We start from the raw sequence: 18,410 nt of genomic DNA, 5'->3' as shown, positions 1-18,410 counted from the left end.
GATGTCCACAGGAAACTGCTACAACGTGAGGTCCTTCAAGTTAAACAAACACTCAGATTCCACAGGGTCTTAACCATCAGTGGGACATTAGTTTACATCTTAGATAATTGATTGTCGTCAGAGTACCCTGATGTTGATATTTTACTGTCACAAGAGTTCCTTTACTTTATATTGTATACTACAAGTAAATAGATCTGCTCCATGGCACCAGAAGAAATATTTTCTTTTAATACTTATGTTGCCTTGGTGGATGCCTTAGCCTAATGCATGTGTTTTTCAAATTGTTATGTCCATAACACAACGCCTCCAAGATAGGATTGGGAAGCACTCCTTCAGTAGTCTATTTCCCCCCTTTTTTTTCCCTCTTTCTTTGTTGTGGAAGCATGGATGGAGAAAACATGAATTTTTACATTTTATTTATTTATTCTAGCCTCTGTGTTTTCCAACTTTGGAGGAATTCATAGAGGTAACGTTCAGCCATAACCTCCTTTTCAACCCTTTCTTTTTTTGGAAGCATGTAAAATTGAGGTACCGTGCGGTTTTTTTTGTGTGTGTTTTTTCCCCCAGTTTCCAGTGAATTGTGGAAACATTTGTTTGTTGGGGTTTTTTTTTTGGAGGGGTGCTTCCTATTTTTAAAGGAGATGATGTGCCTAGAAAACTGTTGCACTATGAAGCCCTGTGGATTTCTTATTTATTTGTAATTTTAGATTCCACAGGGACTTAACTATCGGTGGGTCACTAGTTTTATAGAATTAGTGATTTGATATAATATATTGATGTTAGTATCCCACTGTTATTATGGGTTTTATTATTTAATGTTTGATTTTGATGATGTTCACCCATAATTCTGAAGTGTGTACTCTCCTCTTTTCCTCTGCCTTGTTTTTAATGTAATCACATGGACTGTTTATAAGATACAGGTGCTCCTAAGTGTTTCTCCCGCCCTGTGTGGAGTGCTATTTTAGTGGGGTTGGTGTTAGTTCACAACCAGCTATGACCAAGGACAAGTAAGGCAGAAACGCATCAGAGGTTGTTCTTTCTATGGATGCATGTGGAATAAAGTTTGAATTTCTTTGGAAGATCATTGTGTGCTGGTTCTACACTTTTTGATACATGAAGTGTAGCAAACAAATCTGTAGGAGTTGTATCTACAAGTTATTACTGTGCCAAGGAAAGAGCTGACCACTGTGATGATAATGAGGTTTGTGCCTATTAATATTAAATATGAAATTCTCTTGCCCCCCAGTTTAAAGCAAATGCAACTTTTAGTTTAGTTCAGTTTGCCAGGCCTCTTCAAATTCCAGCATATCTGCTAGTCTGGGCCTGTGATCTTTATAGTTCTTAAGTGAAGCACTAAAACCTAATGGTTTATCTAGAGTTTCCCCTAGACCTGGTGTGGATCAGCTTAAGTCCTCATTCACACTGAGCGACATGGATAATCGCGCGTTTTTCCGCACGACTGTCATATGCGCAATATTTTGCGACTTGTCGCGCTACGTCGCACGACTTTTCGTATTGGGCTGTAAGCAATCAAGAGCAAAATCGTGCAACATCTGCGCAAAAAGGGGTCATGTACACGCCACGAGCTACAGGCAACATTGAGCTGTAAGATGTGAACAGCTCCATTGAAATGCATTGGACTAACTACATAGAGCGATATCGCGCGGAAATTCGCGCGATAGACCGCTCAGTGTGAACGGGGACTAAGTGATACCTTTATGAGCGGTATCGTAAATTCCTAATAGCATGGTAATGGCTTTGCCCAGCTCAGCTAATCCCCTAATAAATTAGCATTTGACAGCTTTAGATAAACACTGGAGGGCCTGGTAAGGATAATGACCCAGGGGACATCCGAGTCACACTCAAGTCATAAAACTGAGTTCCAATATCAACTCAATTTCATAACATGGAATTGGAGAATGATACTGTAAAATGAATGGCACAAATAGCTGGGTCTCGTCAAGACGAGAACATACCTACCAAGAATGGGACCATTATGATGCTCTGGGGCCCGACAGGCGACATTGGCCCTCTTGGCCCAACCATCTTTCATATCATCGCCAAGTTTGGTCTCAATCTAAAGCTACTTTCATACACACTATAATTTAGGGGTTGTCGGACAGTATTGCATAGGAATATTCAATTATTCTCTTAGTTATGAATTTAGCAGCTTGGGAGGAGCAGAGGATATTGTAAATACTTACAAGATCCGTGACACCCCCTAGTGGGCTGACAAAAATATGCTACAGAAGCAGCTGTAAGAGGCTCTTGTTTGTAACATCAAGAAAACTAACTCCTGCAACATCAAGAAGTTTGTAAAATTCCAGAAGAGTTTCCCTTTAATATCTGGAAATCATCTGTGCAAGCCTTGCATGGAGAAGAGCCACTCAGACCTCTCTTTTGCTTAGTGAACAATGGACTCTATTAGAACTCATAAACCCAGGACTGTTAAAGTATTCTCCTTTTATTCCCTTTTTTTTTTTTTACAGTTGTTATATATTTTGTTTCTCTTTATTAATTTTGTTTTCTGTATGTTTTTCTGCATTGTTTCTTTTATTAAAGGACGATCTTAAAAGTCATTAAGCTTATCTCTACGCTCTAAATAAGAACTTAAAGTATCCTTGCCTCTGTGAAGAGCGCTGCTATATAGTGAATCCTGTCATATTCTTGTCTGAGAGGACAGCGGTATCATAGGCTTTGTTTAAGTGTTTTGAATTGTCACAGCACTTGCTGGGACTGGTGCGTGCTTCCGTTAAACACGTGGTGACAGCGAATGTTTGGAGTGTAAAGGGTTAACCGTCGAGTTAACCAACCCTAGTGACGATTGCTCTGTCTGTTGGACTGAAATTGATGTTCGCAAGCTGGGAAATCTCTGAGCAGGGTGAGGCTGAGAGTGGTATCGCCCGCCACTTCTTTGTGACGGCTCGCTCGGTTCAAACCTGCTTTTATAGTCACGTGTGATTGACGTATATCGGGTTCAGGCAGGGCGTACGTCACAACCACCTCCTCCCAGTGATCTCCTGAAAGGGAATGAACCCGTAGAGTAAACGTAGCATAGGGCAGTGGAAAGTGAGAGTTGAAGTATTGGAGAGGAATCCAGGAAACGTATCAAAAGGTCAGGGCCTGCAGCATACAAAGGAGTATCCTGAAAACGTAACCAAGGGACAGGACAGGTAGCAAACAAGCGTTAATCCGAGAAATGTAGCCAAGGGTCAGTCCAGAATTTAAATCACTGGAACGCATTTGATCAGCCAGGAATCACTATCACAAGCACTGAGGCACTGGCTGATTAAAGCAACACTAAATTTAGGAGTTAAATCTTAAAAATGCATTCAAGTACCTTAACTATTAACAAAAATTTATATTTCTGTATCACTCGGCTGTAGATCCTCAAATCATCTCATTGGTGCTGACACTGTCCTTCCTTCTGCAGGGTGGCTATATTTGTTCCCCATGGTCCCCGTGTGTGTTGTAGCCACTGCTCCAAGCTCACTCCCATGATCGACTACAATCTCAATACAAGTTAGTAAACTAAATGAAAGATTTTAGTCCATCACGGGAGTGAGCTTTGATCGATGGCTACTTTATAACACACATAGGACCATGGGGAACAAAAGTAGCCACCCTCTAAAGAAAGGACAATGTCAGCACCAATTCAGAGATGATTTGAGGATCTACAGCTGAGTGATACACACATAAGCTACATTTTAGTTAATAGTTAAGGTACTTGAATGTATTTTTAAGATTTAACTCCGGAGTTTAGTGTCACTAATTTTTCTCTTGGCTTATCAAGAGGGAGAGGTTTCATACCTAACGACTTTTGTATAGGAGCATTTGGTTAAGTCACCTCCATAAGACCAAATTATTTTTCTATGGTATGCAGGAAATCATAATTACTTTTAAACTATGCAGTGGGCAGGATTCCAAAATCCAGTGTAACAGTGTAAAGGATTTACTAAACTACTTTTATATGTTAGTGACCTGTACATGATAAACTCTTCATATAAACTTTTGTCTTTAAATACAATATGCATAGAAATAAAAACTATTCTCTGGTAACAATACGCTGAAACAAAATGATTACCTTGATCTTTGCTTCATCTGGTGCCTTGATACTTTCCTGAGGCTTATTTCCTGGCTTCTCCTTCTGCTTGTAGGTTTTCATAACTTCAGTGAAAATGGAGTGTCAGTTCTAAAAAAAACAAAAATTCAACATCTCCCCAATTACAATTTTGAAAATGACTTGTGCATTCTGGTCACACATTTAACAATTTTCAAGTTTTCCATTATTCTAAAACCACAGTAACATTCATGCAACCAAACCATTGCAGCTGCAGTAGACATTAACCAAAGCAAATGCAGTACTAGTCAGAAGGCTTTTTTTAACCAGTATTCCAACATTTTATAATTTAGTCTTTACAAAGTAAAAAACAGTTAAAACATTTTCTGTAAATAAAAACTGATAAAAAAGATCAGAAACTGTCAACAAAACAGCCAAATGTATGGCTGGTATTGTTGTTTAATCACATTGCATGTGTCATAGGTATACCAGTTTTATTAGGAGGGAACTGGAAATGTTAGATATCCCCTAGAATAAATAAACTGAAACTTGCATACTTTGTGGACAAATTGTTACACATAAAGTGACATTAAAGGCAAAAACGTTTTTTCCCTCCCCCAATGTTAATGAAAGCACTTCCCTTAAATGATGTTTCTTAATCCGATCATCTTCTTTCCTGTCCTTTCCAGCCTTCTCTCCAGCGCTGCTGCGGGTCTCCGATCCAGCGCTGACTCCTCTGTCCTTGCTGGCAATGTCTGTCCCATGGTGTCTGCATGCGGGTGCACGCGTCCATAGACTTACCTTATGTCTCTCCTCGTCTCCCGGCCGAAAAATCCGAACTGCACATGCGTCCGCCCCAAGATGCTTTGCAGCCGCCCGAGTATTTTCGGACAGGAGCGTGCGGCGAAGACACCGGTACGTTTAAACCGCTTTTAAAGCGTTTTGTTTTTTTTTACTTTTTCCATATATCTACTGCTTGCTAGCAGTAGATATATGCAAAAACACCCGAGGGTTTAGAAACCCTTTAAAGCTGAACTAAAAGTAAAACTATCACATGAACAGGCTTGCCAAATGCAAGATTTCCCTTCACCTCATGTTCTGCTTACAACTGAAAAATGTTGTATTTTCCCTAGCTTTCTGTCCTGTTGACAATGGTCACTAGGACATAGAGAATCAATAAAAACCCAACAGGAGTTCTAACCTATCCCCACTCTATCCAAAACTAGAACAAAAAAAAAAGGTTTTACATACACTTTAAGCAGCACTGAATTGCATGTAGCACAGTCTACCTGCAAGTGTTTTATCCACACATTACCATGATCCATCAGTCCACCCTAATGCTGGCCACAGACCTTACAACCATCGCAAGACTTATGTCTTGCGATGGTTGTAAGGTAATTCAAAAAACGTACGATTTGCCTATCTTGGACAGACAGATCGTACTTGCGATGATCGCTAGCCTGCCCTGCTGAGGGGCGGGCTTCCCATGACCGCAATGCTGAACGGGCAGTGTGCACTTGTGCACAGCGGCCCGTGCGGCATTTATCTTACGAACATGCCACACACCTGCCGACAATCATACGATTCTCGGCGGGTTTTCAAACATGTTCCTAAGATAAAAGTCGTGCGACCGTACTGTAGAAACGGTTGAACGCCTTCCACACACGATTTCCCGCTATTATCGTACGATTATCGCAAGGTGTGTGGCCACCTTAAGACAACAGATGCTTCTGACAAAATATTTTCTTCAAGATCATTACTGTCACTATTCATACACAAAGCATGATGTTAAATACAAAAAAGTCAGAACTAAGAGGTTTCTGGCAGCCACTAATTAGATTACAACCTGGTCCGGAAACGTGCGCATCTGCATGGTGTGAAGGCTGGTGCATTGCGTTGTTACAATGCATTGCAGTTTTTTTTCTTTATGTACAAAATTACATTTCATTCAACTCTATATACTGTAGCATGCCATGATGCACTGTGGTGTAATATGTTTATGCAATGTGCCTCAACGCAGTGTGTAAAAGGCGCATAGAAAACAGACTACTTTTTTTATAAAAAGGACTTTTTCAAAATGATTTTTCCAAGAATGTATCACTCCTTGTCAAAACAATTAGCCTTTTTTTATGGCTGAATCACATGGAATGTCGCAGAATGATATAGTTGTATAGGCATAAATATAGCATGCTCTGAAGCAATATAATAAATTGAAAAAAACTGCTTTTCAGCCACATGAAGAGCTCTGAAAATGTAGAAGCACTGTAGGCCATCCTGAGACACACAACCAGCAGATAAGCTCACTTCAAACAATTTTACAACGTAGGCTAATGCTTTCAATCTTCTCAATTTGTCAGAAATGAAACGGACCTGTCATTATAACTGCAGCCCACGCCATGCTAACTATATTATATAGCTTAAACATGAATAATGAAATCATACAGAAAAACAAGATTTTTGTACTCACTGTAAAATCTGTTTCTTGAAGATCATTAATGGACATAGGATCAGCATTTAGAAACATATTGTTATACTGCCGCCTACAGGAGGATTTGGAAACTAGCAAACAAAAAAATGCTGGCCAGCCAGGTATAACCCCTTCCCACTTCCCAGCAGTTTTGTACAATAGCAGTACTTGAAGCGGGACTACACCCCCTATTCTTTATAGGCAAGGAAGGTGCCATCTTAGCCTCTATTTGGATTGCAGTTGCTATGGTGCTGCACATATGATCAGCTCTGGCACCAGGCATTTGAGGGAATGAAAGTTCATTTGAGAGCTGAAATAAGAAACAGTTGTCTGATGCCTCAAAGCCCAAAAGCACTTACTGACCTAGTAGACTGTGCCTTAATGGGAAAAGGTGTAACCTTATCCTTAAGGCAATAAGCCTAAACAGTACTTTTTTTAAGCCACCAAGAAATGGTGGACTGAGAATCCAGTTCCCCTTTAAGTGGACTATCAGAGATTGGAAAAAAAAAAAAAAAAGTGTCATATTTTCTTATGGAAACAGTTGCTAAGCAGTAAACAATACATCACAAACTATATACATCCAGACAGTGAAGGGAATTTTCCTTCTGTTGTGTTGGAGCTGAGCATGGCGATGGAAGAACAATGTTCTCATTTAAATGGGAGGCTGAAACCACCTTAGGAAGGAGGAGACTCTAGGTTTTAGCACCACCTTATCCATATGTAAGACCAGAAACGGTTTCATACAAGACAGAGCTGCCAGTTCAGACACAAGCCCTGCAGAGACAATGTTAACAAGCAACATACTTTGTGAGAGTAAATAGTTGAATATCCCTGATTGGTTCAAAAGGTGGTTTTTGAATTACCAACAGAACTAGATTCCAATCCCATGGATTTATAGGAGAATATATAGGGGGAGCTACACGAGACACCCTGTACAAAAGTCATAATTAGTGGGAGGCAAGTGGTCTTGGGAATAAGATCGAAAGTGTTGAGATTTGTCCCTTGATGGTACACAGGGCCTAATGCTAATCTAAGCCTGTTTGCAAAAAGGTCCCAGAGATCATTTCCTGGAATTATATCTCCTTGCCTAAAGGTGCCCACACACCTTACAGTAATCGTACGATAATCGCGGGAAATCCCGCGATCGTACTACACACCCGACAAGAATCGATGCTAAACACCCGCCGAGAATCGTACGATTTTCGGCGGGTGTGTAGCATGTTGGTAAGATAAAAGCCGGACGGGCCGGTGTGCGCAAGTGCACACTGCCCTTTCAGCATTGAGGTAATCGAAAGCCCGCCCCTCAGGGGGGTGGGCTTGCGATCATCGCAAGTACGATGTCCAAGATAGGCAGAGCGTACGTTTTTTAAATTACTTTACAACTATCGCAAGACAAAAGTCTTGCGATGGTTGTGAGGTGTGTGCCCAGCATAACAAAAGACAAAGTAAGCCTTCCATGTGCGATGGTAGATCTTGCAGGATGTAGATTTCCAAGCTTGTAACAGCAGGTGACTGAATCTAAGAGGCTTCTGTCTCTCTAGACCTGGGCTTCAAAAAACATGCTGTTAAAGCCAGCAACCTGTCAGGTAGCCTATGTAATATTATCAGTTTGTGCGGCTGCAGCTCTGGCCTTCAGCTGTCAGCTAATGAAATCTGACCACAATGTTTAGCAGCCTGTGTGCTGGCTGCAGTCTTGCCTCACAACTTTGGAGTAAAGTGTCTCCGTAGGTGCTCTATTAAAAGTCACACTAAACTCAGGAGTTAAAAACGTCAAAAATGCATTCAAGTACCTTAACTATTAACAAAAAGATACCTTATTTGTACATCACTCAGCTGTAGATCCTCAAATCATCTCTGAATTGGTGCTGCTAACACCCCTTGGTTCTCCAAGTTTGTTCCCATTATATACTACAATCTCAATACAAATTAGTATAGGTGCACCAAAATGGAATTTTCAGACCAAAACTGAAACTAAAAAAATTGTCAGACCTTTAAATAAATTTAAAAAATGTAATTTTATTTTTACCTTTAATGTCAGGGCTCTGGGGAAATATCGGGGATCTAAACAGACCCCTGATATTTCTCTTTTGAAATAGAAAAAGAGATTGAGGACACAGGGTCCTCAATCTCTTTTTCTGGAGCCCCTGTTATGAATGAATAGAAAGCATACTATGTCCTCAATTATTTACAAGCACTCTGCGATCAGTCCTAATCGCTGAGTGCTTGTAACCGCTCACCATCCTGACTTGCTGTCACAGGAGGCTGAGCGGGAGCTGCGGGGAGGAGGGCTCGGCCTTCTGTGACATGGCTGACAGCTGACTCCTCCCTCCGCCGGTTCAGCCTCCCGTGACAGCTGTCTCCTCTCCCCACCGCTCTCCATCTTGATCTGCCTGTCCCAGGAGGAAGGGAGGAGAGCTCATCGTCCTGTGACACCACCGCAGACAGTGCTCTCCTACCCACCCCGCTCGGCGTCAGAGGGAACACAGAGCAGCACCCAGTCGGGTGGAGAGAAACTAGGAATGCACCGCATTTTCAGCCCCAAAAAATTTTACTTTCGGCATTTTGCCCAAAGGACCATTTTAGCCAATATGTTTTAGCAGCTGAAATTTCGGTGCATCCCTACAAATTACTAAACTAAAAGTGAGATTATAGTTCATCACGGGAGCGAGCTTGGAGCGGTGGCTACTTATTTTACAACACACACAGGGACCATGGAGAACAAATGTAGCCCCGCTCCAGAAGTAAGGAGAGTGTCAGCACCAATTCAGAGATAATTTGAGGATCTACAGCTGAGTGATGCACAAATAAGATACATTTTTGTTAATAGTTAAGGTACTTGAATGCATTTTTAAGATTTAACTCCTGAATTTAGTGTCGCTTTAATCAGCCAATGCCTCAGTGCTTGTGATAGCGATTCCTGGCTGATCAAGTGTGTTCCAGTGATTTGATTCTGGACTGACCCTCGCTACATTTCAGATTCGCTCTTGTTTGCTACCGGTCCTGACCCTCAGCTACGGTTTCAAGATACTCCTTTGTATGCTGCAGGCCCTGACCTTTTGATACATTTCCTGGATTCCTCTCCACTACTTCAGCTCTCACCCTCCACTGCCCTATGCTACATTTACTCTACGGGTCCATATCGAGATCCACAGCTAGAGTATATAGTCCAAGTCCTGGGGGCATCCAAGTACAGGTAGGCTCACCAGCCTTAAGGGAAAGGCCGCTGCTAAAGGTGAAACGCAACATCACTATATACTTGGACCTGGGTGTTTGCATACAAGACCTTAAACAACCATGAAGCAGGGTGGTGAACTGGACCTTGGAATAGAAGGTCTGGTCCATCTGGGAGAAGCCATGGAGTACCTGCCAGAAGTTTGATCAGGCTGGAGTACCACATGTGACTGGGCCAGTTCTGTGCTATGAGTACCACCAGCTTTCCCTCTATCTCAATCCTGCGAGGCAGGCAAACAACCAATTTCAAGGAGAGAAAGGCACAAATGAGTCTGTACTGATCCCATAGAGCAACCAGAGCATCCACTGTTTCCGTCAGAGGATCTCTGCACCAGGAAACAACCCTATTCAGGTTGTTGTTGAATCTGGAGGCTAGGAGGTCCACATTTGGTGTCCCTCACCAGAGATCCTGAAACTCCATCATGTGTAGGGGCCACTCCCCCACGTCCAGTTGCTGCAGTTTGCCTGCCAATTGTCTACATGAGGAATATGAATGGCAGACAAGGCTGGGACGTGAAGTTCTGCTTAAGGAAAAATTTATTTTACCTCTCCTGCAGCAGCCAGACTTCTGCTTCCTCTTGATGGTAAATGTACACCACTGCCATGGTGTTGTCCGTCTGTATCCTGATCAGAAGACGTTCCAGTTGAGGTGTCCAACCTTGCAGTGACAACCAAAATTGCTTAGAGCTTAAGAACATTAATTGGACGATGGGATTCCTCTGTTGTCCAAGTCCCCTGAACTAACAATGTGTTTAGGACTTCCCCCCAAAAAAAAAAATATTTCCCCAACTCCAGAGCTGGATTCCTTAGCCACCAGGCCAGAGACAACCTGGTTTTCATTGTCATTCAGTCTGTCAGAGACTATACCTGTTGTGTTGTAAAAACTAAAACTAAGCAAATAGAACTGTCTTGAAGGAGGCTACCATGAGGGCCAGAACTCTTATGCAAAATCTCAATGTTGGATACCTCCTGGCCTGTAGAGTCTGAATCAGTCAATACTTGTTCACCAGGGATTTCAGCATAGTTTATTAATCTTGCTCATCCCAGTCTCAGAAAGGTAGCACTAAGCACCACCTTGTCTACCATAAATAAATTCAATTACAGGCAGCCAGCTGTAATAACTCTAAAAAAAATAGGATTTTTGTACTCACCGTAAAATCCTTTTCTCTCCGTTCATTGAAGGACACAGGGCAACAGATCGAAGATCCTGAATGGTAGTTTTTTGCCTAGCGTCAGGATGGATCGCAGGGATGACTCTCCTGCATTGCCTTGTGAGGGTTGTGGGCTGCGCTCTGCGGACACCTCTAGATCCCCTCTTTGTGCGCCCTGTACGCCTGCGCTGCTTTGCCTGTCGCCCATGCGTCCCTCTGGTGCTTCGGGGGGGGTGGGTGGTATCGCATTGTCCCTGGAATCTTTTTCCTGTCATGGATGGGTTTGTGACGCGCATGGAGCGCGCCTTGACGCAGCGCCAACCTAGGAAGCGGGCCCTGCCCTTGCCGTCCCCTGCCTTGTCAGGGGAGTCCGAAGAGGAGGGGGAACTGCCCACGCCATCACCTCATCCTGATCCGGTTGATTCCTCACATCCTGATTCGGCCAGTGAGGATGAGGCTGCGTCTACGCTCTTGGTCCAGGAACGTGAGACGGTTTCAGCGCTGGTCCGTGCTGTCAGGGAGACCCTTAAAATTGAGGACGTTGCCAGCACTTCCGCACATGCAGTTTGGGACGCATAAGAGTAGGTGTTCCGCCAAGGTGTTTCCTTACATCCCTTTTTTTGATGAATTCATTTATAAGGAGTGGAAACGGCCTTCCAAGTCCTTTGCGGTTCCGAAGCGGTTCTCGGTTCGCTACCCCTTCGAGGAGGACTTTGTGTCTAAGTGGTCTTCCCCACCAGTGGTGGACCCGCCGGACTCTCGTTTGAACAAAGCCACGGTTATTCCGGTGGAGGATTCTCCGTCCTTTAAGGATCCTTCCGATAGGAAGGCTGAGGCGCTTTTGCGGTCTCTGTACTCTGTCTCGGGCGCTCTCATGCGTCCGGTCTTGGCTTTGGTCTCTTAGACTCTAACTGAGTGGGCTAAAATGTTACATCAGGGTCTTGCGGAGGGGAACGTCTCCCCCGCTTTTGTGGAATAGGCGGACCAGTTGGTGCAAGGCCTTCGTTATGTCTGTAATTCGGCCTTGGATGCGGCGCCCTTGGTGTCCAGGGTGTCTGTGTCAGCGGTGACGCTTCGCCGTTTGCTCTGGCTTAAGTGCTGGTCGGCGGATCAGGCTTCCAAGAAGGCTCTTCAGGAGTTGCCCTTTACTGGGGACCGGCTGTTTGGTTTCACCTTGGATGAGATCATTAAGGATCTGACGGGGGGTAAGAGTACCTTCCTTCCCCAGGCGCGCAAGAAGGAACAGCGCTGGAAGCCTGGGCCTACTTTCTCCGCTCACAAGCGGCTTTTTCGGCCCCCTCTGCCCTCCGGCGAGGGCGGTAAGTTTAACAAATCCTCCTCTTCCCAATCCTCCAAGCGTCCGTGGCAGCCCAAGTCTGCCAAGCCCGCCGGCAAGCCCCAGTCCGCATGAAGGTCGGGCTTCAGGTTTTGATTGTAGGTGATCACAAAAGGAACATGTATATGGGGCAGGGAGCTTACCAGCCATTCAAACAGCCATTCAAACCATCACTAGCTTACTAACAACATGACTTTATTCAGCAAAAAAACTGGATTTTATACTCACTGTAAAACCCTTTTGCTCAAGCTCACTGAGGGACACAGGATTCAAAGACATTTGGATTATACTGCTTCCTACAGGAGGATATCGACACTGGCAAAAAAAAAAGAAAATACTGACCAGCCTGCTATAACCCATCCCACTACCAGCATGCTTCAGCTTGGTAACAAAGCAGCACTGAGAGCAAGTCTATAAACAATGTACAGCAACGAACATGAAGAGTAGGATTTTACGGTACTAAAATCCCATTTTCTTTTTTTTCCCCATTAACCTCTTGCCGTCCGCCCGTTAAGAAAAAACGGACAGACAGCAGACTCGCATCAGCGGGTTGCCGTCTCCAGACGGCATTTTTTTTGCTGCTTGCGCGCGCCCCCTAGCGCGCACGCACGGGCAGGAAAGACCCGCTCGTTACTACAGCCGTTAACGGCTGTTTCACATACAACCGATCAGCAGGTCTATAGCCGCCGATCGGTTCTATGGCGTGAATTTCAGAGCGCCCCCTCCCCTCATCGCGAGTGCCGCCATCTCCCCCCTCCTGACCCCTCACCTTTAATCCCGGGATCCGCCAGCCCATCTGCGGCCCGGGACCGGCTCGGGAGGGCGTCAGGAGAAGGAGGGAGCTGTTCTCCCTCTGTAGTGTGAATGCAGAAGTGATGTGAATTACATCACTTCCGCATTCTCCTGTCAGTCATCTGGCTCCTACTGCCAGAGAGAAGAAGCTGATAAAGCAGATCTCTGCTTCATCAGCTTCTTTTGGGGTCTCCAGGTGACATTAGGGGTCTAGAGACCCCTAATGTCTCCATAAAGAGGACCTGTCAGTGTACCTGTGCTATTATATAGGGGGATGGTATCCCCCTATGTAATAGCAATAACAATAAGTGTAAAAAAAAAATCTATATAAATAAAAAAAGTTAAAAAAAATAAAAGTCACAAACAAAAAAAGTTTAAAAAAATAACAGGTCACAAATAAAAAAAAGTAAACCCCCCCCCCAAATGTTTAAGTCCCCCCACCTTCGTTTACGCACATTTAAACGTAAATATGCGTCGCATGCGCCAGCACGCGAAAATGACAATTGCGCTACACATGTTACATATCGCCGCGAACGTCGCAGTGAGAGCAATCATTTTAGGGCCATCAATCACTGATAACACTAAACTGATGAGCGGTAAAAGCTTTTAATGCGTCGCCTATGGCCAATTTTGGGTAATTTAGTTTTTTTGAGGTTTCGCGCGCGTGCGCAATTTTAAGGCTTGACATGTTTAGTGTCTCTTTACCCGACTAGACCCCGTCTTTTATATTTTACCAAAAAATTGGGAAATTATAAATGTTTTAGAATTTAATATAGGGGAAACTGTTTTTTTTTTTTTTAAATCTGTAATTTTTCCTTCATATATAAAAAAATAAAAACCCCAGTGGTGAATAAATACCACCAAAAGAAAGCTCTATCTGTCCCCAAAAAAGGGTATAAAATTCATTTCAGTACAGCGCTGCATGACGGAATAAATGTCAAAGTACCGCAGCGCTGAATACTGAAAAATGGCCTGGATGGGAAGGGGGTTTAACACCCCGGATGTCAACTGGTTAAGGGACATAGGATTCAGAGACATATGGGACATCCAAAAGCAGTTTTTGGGACATCCAAAAGAGTTGGCAACACAGCAAACAAAACACTAACAAGCCCAACTGTAAACATGCTGGGGATTGCCTGAAGCTCAAAGTGCTGCCTGAAGGACCTTATGCCCTGAACATCCACCTGGAAAAACCTAGAGAACATAAGCAGAGAAGGTCAGGTCAGGAGAAGGTCAGGTAGCAGCCTTGCAAATCTGGAAACAGCTGGTTTTCCCTATATAGGGGCCATTAGTGATGACAAAGAGTGAATCAGTCCTTCTATTGAGGCAGTGACCGCAAGAGTTAAAAAAAAATACTCACCCCCCCCCCCCCCCCCCACACACACACACACACACAAACACACAGAATATACACCCGAACAAAGGCAGCAGCTCAAGATTTTCCATCCAGCTCCTTCCATCAGCTGTTTGAGGAATGCCGACTGGTTACGTTCTTGCTTATGCATACAAGACTGGAGAAAAGCACTTTTAATTACAAGATCGTTACTCGCCTCTTTCCCCTCCAATCCAGCTGAAATCTTCACATCTAATGGAGATCTATGGAACATGCAAAAGGCGTTATGACGTCAGTGGTCCTTAGACCACTAGATGGAAGGCCAGAAGAGAATGCAGGAACTGTTCTAGCAGCCTGGAGGGAGAAGGCAGGAGCAGGGATTAGTTAAGTAATTTTTTTAATGTCCCCTAGGCAAAAGGCACTTAAAAACTTGTCAGTGCGGGCGCAGTCCCACTGCAAGGGTAATTTTTTTGGTTTGCCTGGAGATGGGCTCGGCTCTACAAGTTTAAACAGAGTCCCGGCGGCAAAAGTCGCCGGGAGTCTGTTTAAACAGCCCCGATGCTGGCGACGTACACTGTACGTCGTCAGTCACGAAGGGGTTAAAAGAAAGAAGCTTTATCAGACCATAAAGAAGTGCCAGCTAACATAATTAAACTATTCCCTACCTCCAGGAAGACAAAATAAAAAGGTGAAGATGGAATTATCCAAGGGTTGTAAAGTCAAACTAGGATTTATATAAAATCTTGTGTATCCTGATGATATTGATCTGAAAAGTATTAAGACCTGGAAGAATAACCTACAAGATTACAAAGCACAACAGCAATCGACTTCAAAGTGAACTGTGACAAAATCAAATATGTTTGCATCTAGATAAAATGATGTGAGAGGTAGAACTACTATTCTGTATACTGTAAGGATTTTGGATTAGTGGCTGCAAAGGATAACATGTGAGAAGAAATTAACAATAGAAAAGCTACTTGGCTTTTGAACCTGTGCCAAACTCTGCACATTAAACTATTTACCCCTTTCTAACAAGCAGTAAAAGCATTTATAACAAGCTCTCATTCACCTTTGCATTCATATATTAGTTTCACCTTTTAAGTTGCATTAGTGAAGTAAATGAACTTTTGCACGATATTCTAATTATTTGAGTTTCACCTGTATGGAGAATTTCTAAATTCACAAGAAACTCTGAGATCACCCCTCCCCTTACATTCCATTAGAAAGCAGAAACCTAGTTACCTAAAAAACCTTTTAGGGCCTATTCACACCATCTCCAGAACAGTGCATTTTTTTTATCTGCACCAAAAATGCATACGCAGTAATTCCAATGGTTTTCAATAAGGCTAGCTCCCACCATCGTGTCCAGTTGCAGAGCTTTGAAAAAAAGGCCAGCAGCGTGCTTTTTTTCACACTTTTGCAGATTTTTTTGCACAAAAAACGCATGCAAACCAGGTAAACACACCAGAACGCACTGCACCACACTTAAACCCAAACAATTTTTAACCACTTCATGCGGGTTCATGTAAATGCACGTCATCTGCTTGAAGTGGGCATACCAAGAACATGGCTCGGCGGGTCTCCCCTGACAGATTGGAGGGAGATCAGCAGGCTTCTAGCCGCTTATTAGCCCGCTATGTGATAGCACTAAAATTGAGTGTTAACCACTTGAAGTCTGGGGTGTTAAACCCCCTTCCCATCCAGGCCATTTTTCAGTATTCAGCGCTGCGGTACTTTAACTGACATTTATTCCGTCATGCAGCGCTGTACTGAAATGAATTTTATACCCTTTTTTGGGGACAAATAAAGCTTTCTTTTGGTTTGGTTTCTTTTATTTTTTACTATATTAAGGAAAAATTACAGAACATTTAAAAAAAAAACTGTTTCCCCTTACCCAATATTTTGGTAAAATATAAAAGACGGGGTCACGTCGGGTAAAAAGACACCAAACATGTCAAGCCTTAAAATTGCGTGCGAAACCTCAAGAAACTACATTTATGTGAAACAGCCGTTAACGGCTGTAAAAACGAGCGGGTCTTTCCTGCCCGTGCATTTTGTTCCTGCTCGCGCGTGCCCCCTGGCTGATGCGAGTCAGCTGTCCGTCCGTTTTTTTTCTACGGGCGGACGGCAACTGGTTAAAAAATATTTTTAAAAGAAACATTAAAAAAAAGCAAAACAATTTTCAAAGTTCCACGCCTCCCACAAACAAGCGTTGGATGCGCCAACATGCAAAAACGAAAATTGCGCCACACGTTACATATCGCTGTGAACGTTGCAGTGAGAGCAATAATTCCAGTGCCATCAGTCACTGTTAGCACTAAACTGATGGGCAGTAAAAGCTTTTATAGTGTCCCCTATGGGAAATTTTGAGTATTGTAGTCTTTTGCGGTTTCACGGGCGAACACAATTTTAAGGTTCGACAAGTTTGGTATCTATTTACCCAGTATGACCCCATCTTTTATATTTTACCAAAAAATTGGGTATTATATTCTGTTTCTGTGCACTAAATTTCATTTTAGTGTGTTTTATCCTAAAAATACTGGTTTGATGAACAATTGGCTAAATACTGTGTGACAAAAAAAATTGCAACTAGCATTTTTTTTAATTATACAGGGCCTCTGCTTTCAGAAAATATATCATTGTTGGGGGTTTTAAGTTGTTTTCTAGCCACAATTCAGATTTAATCATGCGTGTCAAATAGTAAGAAATTGCTCCGGACAGCAAATGGTTAAAATAAAAACGCAGTAGAAAGCGTCAAAAACGCACATAAATACATATGCATAAACACATCCAGATAATGTCTGGAGATGGAGTGAACAAGACCTTAATGTAAACACACACCAACAGGGTTATTAACAAAAGGGTGAAGGGTTTGGAGAAGTGAACAAACTAGGGCAGTGGTGGCGAACCTTGGCACTCCAGCTGTTTTGGAACTACAAGTCCCATGAGGCATTGCAAGACTGACAGCCACAGACATAACTCCCAGAGGCAGATGCATGTTGGGATTTGTAGTTTTGGCACAGCTGGAGTGCCAAGGTTCGCCACCACTGAACTAGGACAACACAGCTGAACTGGAAGGTGACCTGAATTGGAGAATTTTTCCAAATCAGCTATGTTGTCCTAGATTGTTCACTTCTCCTGCCTTCTCCAAACTCTTCACCCTTTTGTGAATAACCCAGCAGGTGTTTCCAAGCCACTAGAAACTGACTAAAACATGACTTTAGGGTCTATGTTGTAATCTTTGAGGATAAATTATTTTAAAAGCACATGTAGCTACAATGGTTTGTTTTAAAGCTTTTTTTACTGCTTGTACAGAATATAGATGTAGTCGATCCTATTTAAAGTCAATTTTTCTGGACACAGGTGCACTTTATCCCCCGTTCACATTTGCAGCCTGTGTGAATACACAACATATTTATACGCATTTTACGGTGCATCAGCATAGGGCAGCCCATTGAATTGACCCCACATGCGTAAAGAAGCTCATCATCCTGCAGAGCCAGCATCCTCAGCAATGCAACAGTGGAACAAGCTTGAGGGTGATTACCAGTTTTGAGGGGACTGGCCTAATTATGACTAATTAGAGGTCGTAATACCCATTAGCAGCTAGAGAGCTCGCAATTTTCTATTGAAACTAGGCACAAATACAAAAGGCACAAATGCTAAAAGGTGCCCATACACTGCACGATTCTCGTACGAGAATCGCGGGAAATCCCGCGATCGTACGAGAATCGTGCAGTATATGGAAGGCGTGCGACCGTTTCTACTGTACGGTTGCACGACTTTTGTATTTCGAGCATGTTGGAAAACCAGCCGAGTATCGTGCGATTTTCGGCTGGTTTTTAACATGATCGAGAGACAACAGCCGTACGGGCCGGTGTGCGCACGCGCACACTGCCCGTTCAGCATTGCAGTCATTGGAAGCCCGCCCCTCAGGGGGGCGGGCTTGCGATGATCGCAGGTACGATCTGCCTGTCCAAGATGGGCAGATCGTACCTTTTTTTAAGTACTTTACAACCCCCCGCAAGACAAAAGTCTTG

The 18,410-nt window shown here is 43.2% G+C and overlaps 1 protein-coding gene across 1 annotated transcript in view; it reads right to left on the bottom strand.

The window, feature by feature from the left end:
• Positions 1 to 18,410, bottom strand: part of LOC108793969 (heterogeneous nuclear ribonucleoprotein R-like) — a 67,353-nt gene that overhangs the window by 38,838 nt on the left and 10,105 nt on the right. Inside the window, exon 2 of the mRNA XM_018564934.1 lies at positions 4,085 to 4,192. Coding sequence (XP_018420436.1) covers positions 4,085 to 4,165 — 81 coding nt within the window. The 5' untranslated portion in view covers positions 4,166 to 4,192. The remainder of the gene's footprint in view (positions 1 to 4,084; positions 4,193 to 18,410) is intronic.

Source organism: Nanorana parkeri, unplaced genomic scaffold, assembly GCF_000935625.1.
Source record: "Nanorana parkeri isolate BGI_ZX_2015 unplaced genomic scaffold, ASM93562v1 scaffold796, whole genome shotgun sequence".
NCBI lineage: Eukaryota > Metazoa > Chordata > Amphibia > Anura > Dicroglossidae > Nanorana > Nanorana parkeri.
Note: the sequence above shows the minus strand (reverse complement) of the source record. Positions and strands in the feature narration are given on the sequence as shown.